Source organism: Silene latifolia, chromosome 7, assembly GCF_048544455.1.
Source record: "Silene latifolia isolate original U9 population chromosome 7, ASM4854445v1, whole genome shotgun sequence".
Taxonomy (NCBI): Eukaryota; Viridiplantae; Streptophyta; class Magnoliopsida; order Caryophyllales; family Caryophyllaceae; genus Silene; species Silene latifolia.
In genome coordinates this window covers 126,229,389-126,242,362 of record NC_133532.1, presented here as the reverse complement: position 1 = coordinate 126,242,362, position 12,974 = coordinate 126,229,389, and the positions used below count along the sequence as shown (strand labels likewise).

At 34.1% G+C, this 12,974-nt stretch overlaps 1 protein-coding gene across 1 annotated transcript; it reads right to left on the bottom strand.

Annotated features, from left to right (window-relative positions):
• Positions 1-3,988: 3,988 nt before the first annotated feature.
• On the bottom strand, positions 3,989-10,724 carry LOC141590770 (uncharacterized). Its single transcript, XM_074411328.1, has 15 exons — positions 10,122-10,724; positions 9,962-10,034; positions 9,689-9,877; positions 9,412-9,557; positions 9,114-9,327; positions 8,769-9,006; positions 8,501-8,651; positions 8,093-8,406; positions 6,214-6,924; positions 5,837-5,886; positions 5,384-5,487; positions 5,084-5,297; positions 4,748-4,985; positions 4,407-4,557; positions 3,989-4,324 (listed from the first exon to the last, which is right to left on the bottom strand). The coding sequence occupies exons 1-15, from the start codon at positions 10,722-10,724 to the stop codon at positions 3,989-3,991; spliced, it is 3,732 nt and encodes a 1,243-aa protein (XP_074267429.1).
• Between the last annotated feature and the right edge of the window lie 2,250 nt (positions 10,725-12,974).

Below are 12,974 nucleotides of genomic sequence, written 5' to 3'. Positions count from 1 at the left end.
CTTGCTCTCGACAATGTTGTTTTTTTAGGAAAATAAAACCAATATGAAGTTTATATATATGATACTTCAGACTGAGAGTTTTTAGATTTTGTTCATTAATACCTGTTTGTTTTTCAGTTGGTCAAGGAAAACAATAATATCTACTTTGTATGATCAACTCAATGATGTAACAAATCTCCTTCTTTTGAATAACAACCATAATTTATTCATTTTTGGGTCAGATGGTAGTTACCTAAAAACGTTTACATGTAGTTAAATGTTATATCTTCCGGTCAAACTATAGACGTACCTTTGAATGTGAACAAAATGCCAACGCAATACTACATGGCTGAGGTTGCTTATGACACCCCCTATAACAATAGTCTTGCCCCCCATCTTCTCATTTGAAACAAAATCCTTCACACAGACCCCTATTTTTCTTCCTTATTCACACACATGCTAAAACAATCTCATTCCTTGAAAGATCGATCATTGTCTTCGAATCTTTTCTAAAATTTATCCAATCAAGTGAAAAACTAAACCCCTACTTCTAAAAAAATCCACAATCCAATGGAACTAACCCTTGCTCTCGACAATGTTGTTAGAATTAAGATTTTACTTTAATTTGGATTGATGGGGTCAAGATTAAGTTTATCAGTATGATCTTTTGAGATTCCTTGTTATTATTCATGTTACCTATATGTTTTAATGCAAGCGAGATTTTGCTGATAGATAACCTTATTTATTATCACTATCCTCGTTAAACTCATCACCTTCCACAAATGCACCCTCCCTCCACCCCACTAATTTACCAGCAAAAAAAAAACATCAGCCATTGTGATTAGTTTTTACTACTTGAAATAACCTCCAATCCACTACCACTATCACTACCTTCCGGCCATGTTTTACATCTAAGAAGTCATAAATCACATTCACCTCCATAAAACACCAATCTTTACTGCAGATGGTATGGATCTTCATTTCCCTTATCGAAAACAATTTATTTCTCCTTCAACAAAGAAAAGTTTAAGAAGCAATCTTCCCTCTTATCTCGCTCCCTTTCCCTTCCTAGTCTTTTTCTCGTCCCCTCCCCTACCTCCATTCCAGATACTCAAACAAAGTGTTTGGGTACTATGTTTGTAAACTGAATAAGTTTGAATATTATATATATATATATATATATATATATATATATATATATATATATATATATATATATATATATATATATATATATATATATATATATATATATATAGACACACACAAACTTTGCTATTTATTTCATTTTGCATAAATAAATCTTACTACCTCCATCTCATTTTTATTGTCTTTTTTTCTTCAAATTTTATTATCACGTAATTATTATCCCCTTTCTAGATCTAGTAAAGAAAAACTTTAGTCAACCAATTCGTCGCAATCAACCTTATTCCCACTCGAAACAACCTTTAGCCCACTACTTAATCCCTTCGGTTCACACATAAAACGGTCTAAAATGCAAAGCTTTCATCTCTCTCTTGAAAAGTCCATCTAACTAACAGAAAACTAACCGCTGCTTTCTGAACTTCATCATTTTTTCATCCCGTAAAGATTAAGTTGACAAAAAAAAAATGCAGAAACTTAGGGTTTGTTTGATAACGACAGATTGAACATTTTTTTTAGCATTTTGAGAGTTTTTACACTATTTTAATAACAAATGTGCTATTTTGAGTGTTGATCATCGACATATTGAAATAGTAGATTGTGGTGTAATTTCCTGTTTTACATTATGACCTTTAATTAGTATATTATAAGAAAATAAAATTTTTTTTTTATCTCTGAGGAAATTAAAGATCAAACTTTATCTTTATCATATTTATAATTAATATTTTTCACTTAAAATATATAAATTTAAGGAAGTTCAAATAAGTTAGCTAAAAGTTATAAATCACAAATTGTACGAAGCAGTATAATCATTTTTTTATTAATATGAAATAAATGTCATAAACTGCATGGGAATATTAATGCGGTAGAGAACTATAGAAGAGTTAGCAAGTACGTGATCCCCTTTTAAGTTTAATTTTTTTCATTTTTTTTTTATATTTTTGCCTAAAGATGGTTAAAGTATCGTATTATGCATGACGGATATGTCTCACCCTTCCCCAATTCGTATCTCTCCCTAAATTACAGTGATGATGTGATCAATTTACACACGCACAAAAAAAAATAGCATCAACAATAATTAGTTTGCTCCATATAATTGAATAAGAACGTTTTTTATGCATGTAAATTTCTAAGAAGAAAAGCTTGAGAGAGACGGTCTTCACTATGTTAGAGAAAGACTACTCTTACCCTTTTATGTGGTTTTCATGACTTTTTTTTAATGTTGACCATTGCTTGAATTGAATCTTAACCTTATACATATTTTTATAATAAGTGTATCTAATTTACCTTCAACCCTCATGCAAATCTATTTTATTACTCGTGGTACCATTTTTACTTTAAATTGTAAAACAATCACACAATAAAGTTTTTCAAAACATTTACTCATTTGTCATAATATGATATTTCGATTCGCAAATTAGCAGCAACTTTCTTTATCTTTTAATACTCCTTGAAAAACAGATATCAAACTTTGTACTTATCAATAATTTGTGAATATCTTATTTAAATTTTGATTAATATACTTTTATATAATGACAAATGAATTTAAATAATATAATAATAAATTATCAATAAAAGTTGAAGTGTATTGTAAGGGAAATAACTTTAAAATTAGTAGGAGAAATACATATGACATTTGAAAAATAAATTTCGTATTATGTATAATTAAATATGACATTAGCCATAACAAAAGACGTAGGGGCATATTTCAGCATTCATTTACTCTAAACATGAGTAAATTCCATGTAATACGTATTATGCATGTACATTTGTCACAACCCAGTTCGGCCTAGGGCCTTTTAGCCTCATAAGTCATAATACCTCATTTTTTTAATCGGAAGTTGTTATAAAATTGGATATTATAAATATATCAAAGATTTTTTCCCCTTATAATTTAATAAAAAATGAACAAATATTAATGAATAATTTTTTAATATTAGTAAATTGTAGATGATTAATTTATTTCATATTTCTAATAATAAAATTGTAAAATAATTAACTAATTCTCATTTCTAATAGGAAAATCATATTCCTAATTATAATAGAAAAAATTTAAATAATTATTATCTCCTAATCCTAAAAAGTATAATCAGGAAAAAAAAGCCTTAATAATTTATTAATTTATTTTCTATTTCTAATAGGAAAATTGTAAAATAATTAATTAATTCTTATTTTCTAATAGGAAAATTATATTCCTAATTATAATAGAAAAATTGTAAATAATTAATTCCTATTTCTAATAGGAAAATTATAAAATAATTAATTAATTCTCATTTCTAATAGGGAAATTATATTCCTAATTATAATAGAAAAATTGTAAATAATTAATTATATCCTAATTCTAATGTTAATAGTATAATTAGGAAAAAAAGCCTCCTTTAGTTATATATATTGATTAGCCGCTAAAGTGTGGATGCAAATACAGGCCTTCGCATATCTGGTGCTTAATATTCCACTTTAGAAATTGAGCCGTGAACCCCTGACCTTTTAGTCCCAAGATCGATTTTATACTTTCTAACAACTCTTGACCTCGATCAGACCATTTGGCCCTTCAAATTAACCGATTACGGCAACCATACTACTTGACAGAATTCACGCTTAATGTATGGAAAACGGGAAAATATGCCAAATTTTAGTGTTTGCTCAATCTCTTGATTTCTCTCAAAGTTAGTAAACAATAAGACTAAATAAAATTACATCAAATTTAATTCCTTGTAAATGCAAAACGCACAAATTCTCATAGGCTCGAAGAACGAAATAAAATACAATCAAAAGATGAGCTAAAATCGAGCTTAAATTTTGAGCAAACATATGTCAAAAACTTATCGGAAACATATCTTTATTGCAGGATCCCTTAGATAAACAATCATCTTGCTCTTGGATAGAGGTCCTCGGCCATATCAGTTCTCATGGTGACAGAATTGGTTGAGAACTGATCAGCATCACTACGTTGCCCACCAGTGTAACTCATATTCACGCTGTGTTGAGCGGAGGTCATCATCGGTGGTGATGGCAATGGGAGATCGATAGCGCAGGTAAGCATTAGAACCACAGCTCCCATTGTCGGTCTTTCTTCTGCATTGTTTTGGATACATAGCAGTCCAATATGAATGCACCTCTTCAACTCGTTGCTCGGACATTTGTGTAGCAATACTGGGTCTGTTATGTCCAGGGATCGATCCTCATTCCATAGTCTCCATGCCTTTTAAAAGAAGCAAAAGGTTTATAACTGATATCCATTGTTAATTAGTTGTAAATAGAAATTTTAACTGATTTGAACCTACTCGAATTGAGAGGTCCTCATTTTGTTGCGACCGGTTAGATATTCTGTTCTTCTGGCCGCTCACGATCTCCAAAAGCATAATTCCAAAACTGTAGACGTCGGACTTGGCAGAAAATTCCCCTGACATCAGGTACTCTGGTGCCATGTATCCTCTGCATACATTAAATAATTCGATGAAGCGATAAACTTTTCCATTAAAATTGCCAATCTTAGCCTCCGAGCAATTTAAATAAAATATCCGGTGGAAAAACGCAGAAAACAATTTTCTAGATGAATGAATGCTACTTGCAATATTAATATATGTTGCTCAATAATTTTGAAGTATCAAAGGGTTAGACATACTGTGTTCCGACAATGCGAAGGGTGTGCCCAAAGTCTTGTGCACCACCAAAGAGTTTGGCTAAACCAAAATCAGCTACCTTTGGAATCATTTCCTTGTCCAATAAAATGTTTGCGGGTTTAAGATCACGATGTATAATAGTGAGCCGGGAATCTTCATGAAGATATTGAAGACCTCTTGCAGTCCCCATTATAATTTTGTTCCTTGTTGTCCAATCTAAAACGAGTCTCCTTTTTGGATCTTCAAATGCAACAAAGAGAAATCAAATAAATATATTAAATCCTTGATTCTAGATTGTCAGAATGTACAATTATGATTGAACTAGAAATACTATTTACCAAACAAGAACCGGTCCAAGCTTGCATTAGGCATAAACTCATAGACGAGAAGTTTCTCATCTCCTTCTAAGCAGAACCCGACAAGCTTTACTAGATTTCTATGTTGAAGTTTGGCCACAACTTGGGCCTCCGTCATGAATTCCTTAGTACCCTGTCCCGTGGTGCCTTTAGAAAGCCTTTTAATCGCTAATTGTTGTCCATTCTTAAGAGTTCCCTGATGATATATTTCAAATGATAATGTTGGAAAGGTGATCGATGACACGCAATTAATGAACAAACAAACCTTAATCTAAGGATTACCTTGTAAACAACACCAAACCCGCCTTCACCCAACTTCGTTTCATCTGAAAAGTCTCTTGTTGCAATTTTCAGAGTGTTGAAATCATATTGCTTAAATTCCGTATCTCCAAGGCTCTCAGCATCGGTTTTGACCGTTTCTTTGATTCGTGTCTCCGCTGCAAAAATTGAATGCTCTTTAAAATCTGACCCTTTCTATAGTTTATAGACTATACATCTGAGGTAGTACCTCTTATTGTTTATTTTCTGTGTTTTATTTTAAAGTTTTTGAGTTTTGCTTTAGTATAAAGTTTTTGAGCACATTTACTAAAACATTACACTAAAAAAATATAATATTGCTCAAAAACTATATTTATAAATGGTAATATGCTCAGAAAAATGTGTATATGCTCAAAAACTACAAGGTCTGAGGTAGTACCTCAGATGCGTAATCCTTTTTCTGCTTTCTATAATAGCAAATATTTTTGTCTGTATAGTTAATAATACTTACCAGGGACATTGTGTAACTGTGATGGCGATGCTATATGTTCAACGCTTCTTAGATTCTTGGTCTTTTTGCGGCACAGACACATCCATAAAACAACCCATAGTACTAGCAGTGCGACCACTACGGAAACAGATATCGCTCCAATGATTATCGGCGTCAATGTTTTTTTCTTGCTTCTTTCAGAACCTTGATGAACATGTAAATTGTAAATCCACAATTAGCAAAGTGTTAATAGTCTATTCAAAATCGTAAATAATAAAATTCAAAAAAAAAAAAAAAACCTTGATCATTGGTCGGCGGAAGAGCTGGAGTCGATTGAACATTCAAAAAGGGACTCATAGCATACCTCAACTGGCAACTCGGAAGGAAAATCATCGTATATAAACTTGCGTTACAACATTGAATCATGTCAGATAAAGCGGTTTTGAGACAATTATTACATGCAGAAGAATCAATATCTGGAGTGCACTGTGCAAAAGTGTATAAATTTTCAAACAATGTAAAATTCGCTTCGCTATAAGCGAAATGTGGGGAGGCAGACGAGGCGTTCTTGATAACGCCATTGATTTCTTTTGCTAGTATCGGCCCAAATTCAGCATAATTTGTTACATTGTTATCATGCCATTTAAAGTACCCTGGAAACGTCTCGTACAAGGAGATGTCACGGTTAGCATACCGTAACATGCACTCGTAGTACCACACAACACCTTCGCCTGACAAAGGACACTCTTCAATTATCATTTGACTCGCGTCCTTAACACATGAGTTACAGACATTGAGGCCAATGTCATTTCGACATTGAAAGAGGCCGTACACTTCATTGGAAGCGGCACCGATGGCGGATTTGTAAAACTTTAAAGTAGAGGATTTGGAGGTGAAATTCTTGAAAAGAAGATTTAGGTTCTTTTCATATACACTACCTTCAGTGTAATTGAAATCTGTGCCCTCGCAAATGCTACCTACATACGTTGCTTGTGCATCGATTGTGATAAAAATTCGGCAAACCAAAATCGATACGAAAACAAGCACAATTCTTGCCATGGTGAATGTATTGTGGCTATTTCATTTTTGAATTACAAAAGTGCTTATTGGTTATATGTCAACCACAATAATAAATTTGATAAATTCAACTTTAGCTTCAAGTTGGAAGAACAAGTCTTTGTCATTTAGACACTAACAAATAAATATATTCATGAAAATATAAACTTGGAATTTATTTTACTATATGTTGTTATCATTTCTGACATTTCTATCGAATATCCGAAAGCTCAACCCCTAAGACCAATTATATATATACTAGAGAAGTAGTAAGTGGCATTGTTATGAAAATGTCAATGATTTCATTAATTATAACATATATAGTGTTTTTGTTTTGTAAGAGCTAGAACAACTTGATGACTCTGATCAACTTGCAATACACTTACTAAGCCTCTTCCTCGTTCCCGTTTTCTCACGCTCGTATCCAAGACTGGTCTTACTCTTCGACCGACTGTCTTGCGGGAGCGTGTCAATAATATCTCGTCTCCTTGTTCTCCAAATAAATAATTTTACGTAAATAATCTTGTGTCTTGTATTTAGGAAATTGTAATTTCCTCTAGTCTTCCTTTCCTTATTATTCGTCTTGTAATTAGGTCGTAGCTTTCCATATATCGAGTCTTGTATTAGTATATAAACCAATTTATGCTTTGCAATAAAAATACACATTCAATCATAATTCTTACACTTATGTCTTCCCATAACATTACTTTGATCAGTCAAAGATTTAGGTCTGTGACAGGTAATTGGAGTTGGATGAAAGTACAATGGCGGATGTTACGTTTTACATTTACCTCGTAAGTATACGAGTGTCGCTCGTAGGACAAGGTCAAATCCATAATAAGGAGATCAAGCTAAGGATAGAGTATTAGTTGTCCCAAATCGCAAGCTAGCTACGCAAATCAACGATTGGTTCGTTTTCATGTCGAAATGGTAAACTTAACACCGTATGAAAAGAAGAAATGGAAAAAAATTATCCAATGAGTTTAAATACAACTCTATCAAATTAATTCCTTGTACTTCCAAATCAACCAAAATCCGATATACGCTCGTTAAACTATAAGAAACACAATTGAATTACTCGTCAAAATCGAGTTTCAACTTTTTAGTAAACACATGTTGATGTATATTGAAGACAGAGGTTTCGTAAAATTATGTAGACTTCCAATCATCTTGGGATCGGTAATAACTCTTGCTCCGAATCGGCAGTCATGGTGACAGACTTGGTGGAAGAGCAATCAACATCACTATTTTGCGTGCCACTGTAATTCATAGGCATGTTGTATGGATTGAAAGTCATCATCGGTGGTGATGGCGACTGAAGCTCGACAGAGCTAGTGAGCATGAGAACAACTGCTGTCATGGCTGGCCTTTCCTCTGCATTTGCTTGAATACATAACAATCCTATCTGAATGTACCTCATCACGTCATTTGTCGAACAATTGTTGATCAATACAGGGTCTGTTATCTCAAAGGATCGCCCCTCGGTCCATAGTCTCCATGCCTTTTAAGGGAAACAAAATGTATCTTACTAACGCACAGTGTAGTCCGTATATGTTAAAATAGTATAGTAGATATTCAATATGGCATGGACTTACCTGGATTGAGAGGTCCTCCTTTTGTTGTGTTCGCTTGTATTCTCGATTCCTTTGACCGCTCACAATCTCCAACAGCATGATTCCGAAACTATAGACATCTGATTTATCAGAATATTCCCCTGACATGAGATATTCCGGTGCCATGTATCCTCTGTGTACAACATTTTAATAAAGCTTGTTCATTTATATTTAACGTATAAAGCGAAATAATGCTTTATGCATTATTATTAGTCAAGTAGATGGAACGAAAAAATTAGAAGTGACGTACTGTGTTCCGGCAATGCGATTGGTGTTTCCAAACTCTTGCGCACTTTCAAAGAGCTTCGCCAAGCCAAAGTCAGCTATTTTTGGATTCATTTCCTTATCTAATAGAATATTGGCTGGCTTAAGGTCGCGGTGTATAATAATGAGTCGGGAATCTTTATGCAGATATTGAAGACCTCTTGCAATACCCATTATAATGTTACTCCTTGTTGCCCAATCTAAAAGAGACCGCTTATCGGGATCTGAAGTAAGATTAAGAGAACTCAATATCATAACAAACTTTCTTACTAAATAAAAAATTAAGTACAATGATCATGAGTGCAATTATGTCAAGTGGAAGAATAGTTACCAAACAAGAACCTGTCCAAACTTGCATTAGACAAAAACTCGTAAACAAGTAGTTTCTCATCTCCCTGTGAGCAAAATCCAACGAGCTTGACAAGATTTCTGTGTTGGAGCTTGGCAAGAAGTCGGGCCTCGGCCATGAATTCCTTGGCACCCTGTCCAGAGTTGTCCTTGGAGAGCCTCTTAATTGCTAATTGTTCCCCATTCTCAAGTATCCCCTATCGAAATATTTGACAGGATTAAAAAGGTAATGTGATTAAAAATGCGGCGTTAATGAATTGATGTGGCGAATGAAGGATTACTTTGTAAACATTGCCAAATCCGCCTTTACCCAGAATTACTTCAGCTGAGAAGCCTTTTGTTGCAGTTTCCAGAGTGTTGAAATCATATTGTTCAAAGTCCGTGTCTCCAAGACTCTTTTTGTCGCCTTTTTCGCTGTCATAGTAGCCTGTCAATGCATTCAAACGATTGAGTTATTAGTAATGAATTAAACCCCAACACGGGTTACTACAAACTTACAAAATAGTAGCGACATGCGTGATCACAACAAAATACTTGCTCATATAGTTGATAACATACCAGGACCAGGACCATCGTTGAGCCCGGCTGTTGGTGACAGAAGTACATCGCTACCCGGTTCCTCCGGGATTTTACATTTCATACATATCCACACGACAATCGATAGAACTAGCAATCCTACTAATACACAAGCAACTATGGCTCCGATGATTGCAGGATTCATTGTTGTTTTCGTGCTTGCTCCAGAAGCTGATTGAAATGGCTATTTTACTATTAGCAGATTGTGAATTACGTAGTATGTTATAAATGCAGCAATTATATAAAATAACTTACCTCCATCGGTGCCGGAGTTAGGAGTCGGAGAAGACTCTTCTTTCAGAAAGGGACCGGTTGTATCATACCTTAACTGACAATTCGGCAAAAAGACCATCACGTATGCGCTTGCATTACAACATTGACTCATTTTTGATAAAGCTCTTTTGAGACAACTTACGCAATCCAAGGAGTCGAGATCAGGGGTACACTGCGCAAAACTATACAATTGATCGAACAATGTCAAATTGGTTATGCTCGAAACAAAATGCTCTGAGGCAGAAGAAGCATTATTGATCAACATATTCATTGTATTTGCTAAAATTGGACTAAATTCAGCATAATTGGACACATTGGTTAAGCTTCTTATATTGGCGACAAACGAAATGTCGGACACACCGAAGATGTTAAGGTTAGAGTAGCGCAACATGCACTCATAGTACCACACGGTAGCTTTGCCATTTAAATGACACTTTTGATTAATCTTTTGAGTAGCATCCGTAACACATTTGCTACAATCGGTAAGGCCAACGTCAAATCGACATTGAAAGAGGCCGTACACTTTATTAGAAGCATCACCGACCGTGGAATTATAGAATTTGAGAGAAGATGATTTAGAGGTGAGGGTGGTTAGAAGGAGATTGAGATTTTTTTCGTATGCACTTCCTTCGGTGTAATTGAAAGTTGCATCACAACCCGTATTTACATAAGTCGATAAACCATGAACTCTGCTACCATATTGACTAACCAATATCGTTACTAAAACAAGCATAATTCTCGCCATGGTAACGTATTGCGACTTATTGATGAACATGTTGAGGGAAAATGGAAAGGAAAGCTCATTAAGGAATGTGACTTCTGATGATTGAATAGTTACACCAATAGTTAGTGTAATCACGTCGGAATTTTTAACATAAAACTATTATAATGTTGAGTATTTTTAAAATTAGTCAACATATTCTCTAAATGAAGATGAACAAGCCTTTGTCATCTTCTTTTCTTATAAAGTAAACACAACATGACAACATCGATACAAAATGAATGACGACGAATTCAAACCGGTCCTATTGTCGACGTAATTATGAAAATATTCACTTCGATTAAATGTATCATCGAGTATTACAAAGCCTAGTTAAACATCCTCGAAAATGACTTAAAAGAGTCGAGACTGTGTAAGTGATATTATTACTCCCTTTGTCCCGCTCATTTGTTGTCCTGTTTTATTTTGGGGTGTCTCTTTCAATTGTTGTCATTTCTATTTGAGGAATGCGTTTGATAAACAATTTGGTCATTCATACCCAATTTGGTCCACGTCATTTAGTAATTGGTCCTCTCCTCTTTCCTTGGTCTTTGTATCAAAACTAAAGGACAACAAATGATCGGGACGAAGAGAGTATGATTTATGAAAATGCTTATTGAATTACATATAGCGAATGCCCTCATTTCATTTATATAAAAATACTATAGTTATAACTTCTTTATAAATATTAATATGATGATAATTATTTTTATAAGTTATATATAAATGATTGAAGTTGATAATAGAAGGCAAAAACAAATGAGATGGAGATACCGAACACAAGTTCTTTTTTAAGACGGCAATATTTGTTTTAACTGAAAAAACAGATCCAAATAGGTGCAATGGCCAGTTCGGATCAAGCCACTTTCGGATTTGCAAGAGTTTGGGCCAGGTTGAGTTGAGTTGAGTTGGGTCATTTTCGGGCCTGTTATATTCAATTTATTTAAGAATAATTGACTATGTACAACATTAAATATTTGTCCTGGTCAATTCGGGTTACCAGTTGAACTTGGGTTCTCAGTATAGCTGTCGAGTTGGGTACGGATACGGGATAAGGTTATGTGGGTTGAGTCATTCCGCGGAATCAATTTTACCAAGTCTAATAGAGGCTAGAATATGTCAATGTCTAAAGAAGACCCACTTGACATTCAACAACTAGTCTGCTGCTTGAACAAATACAACGCGGAATCCTTCAATTGAAGATGTTGGAGTATAAATCCACTTGTGAGTCCCACATCGGTGAAAAAGAGAGAGATTGTCTATCTTATAAGGCCTAGGGGTGTTTCTCCCATTGCCAATTGGTTTTGGGAGATAAGAGCATTCTTGGGCTTGTGAGTTAGACTTTTCTCCTCCACCGCGGGTAAGGCCAGACCCATCTCGTGTTTATTATGGTATCAGAGCCCAAGGCAAAAAAAAAAAAAAATGACCTGGGTCTCGTGTTTAAAACTGAGCCTTTATGTGCACCGACCCGCCGTGAGGATGTCCAGTCCCTCCGGTTTTTGGGAGATAAGAGCATTCTTGGGCTTGTGAGTTAGACTTCTCTCCTCCACCGCGGGTAAGGCCAGACCCATCTCGTGTTTATTAGAAGAAAATGTAAACTGAAATTAATGTGAGGTACCACTAAAGTAGTGGTATATCACTTATAATTACAGTTGACGTACGATTCCATCTTCAAAAAGACATACGTCATTTGTCCCCGTTCTACGATCAGTTCAGTTTAATTCAATTTAATTAGGCATTACAAGTTCAATTTGATTTAAATTTTAAAAGTAAAATTCAGTTTTTTTTACTTTTGTTCCTATATCTATATAGTTCTGTCCAGTTCAATTCAAAGCTTTCGATTCACTTTCAGTTCAGATAATTCTAGTTCAATTAAACAAGTCATTATTATGAGATAGTTGACCTTGCACAAATACATAAGGCATGTATAGCAAATGGCAAACTTGTTATGAAATAGCATTAATTAAAATAAATTAAGTATCGTGCTATATTGGTAAATACGGAATAGTAAATACGATGATATTGATAATATATATTGGCATTCTAGTGAAATTTTTGGAGGAGAAACACATGATGTTGAATCCCCTATATACTAAATGAATAGGTGATTTCTATCATTTTTCCGCCAAAAAGCATATTCTCAAAAAAGGGAAATTAATGATAATTATGCTCATTCACTAAATAAGGAAGCTAACAATTACAATTTAACTCATCTATTATATTTTCATTAAAATT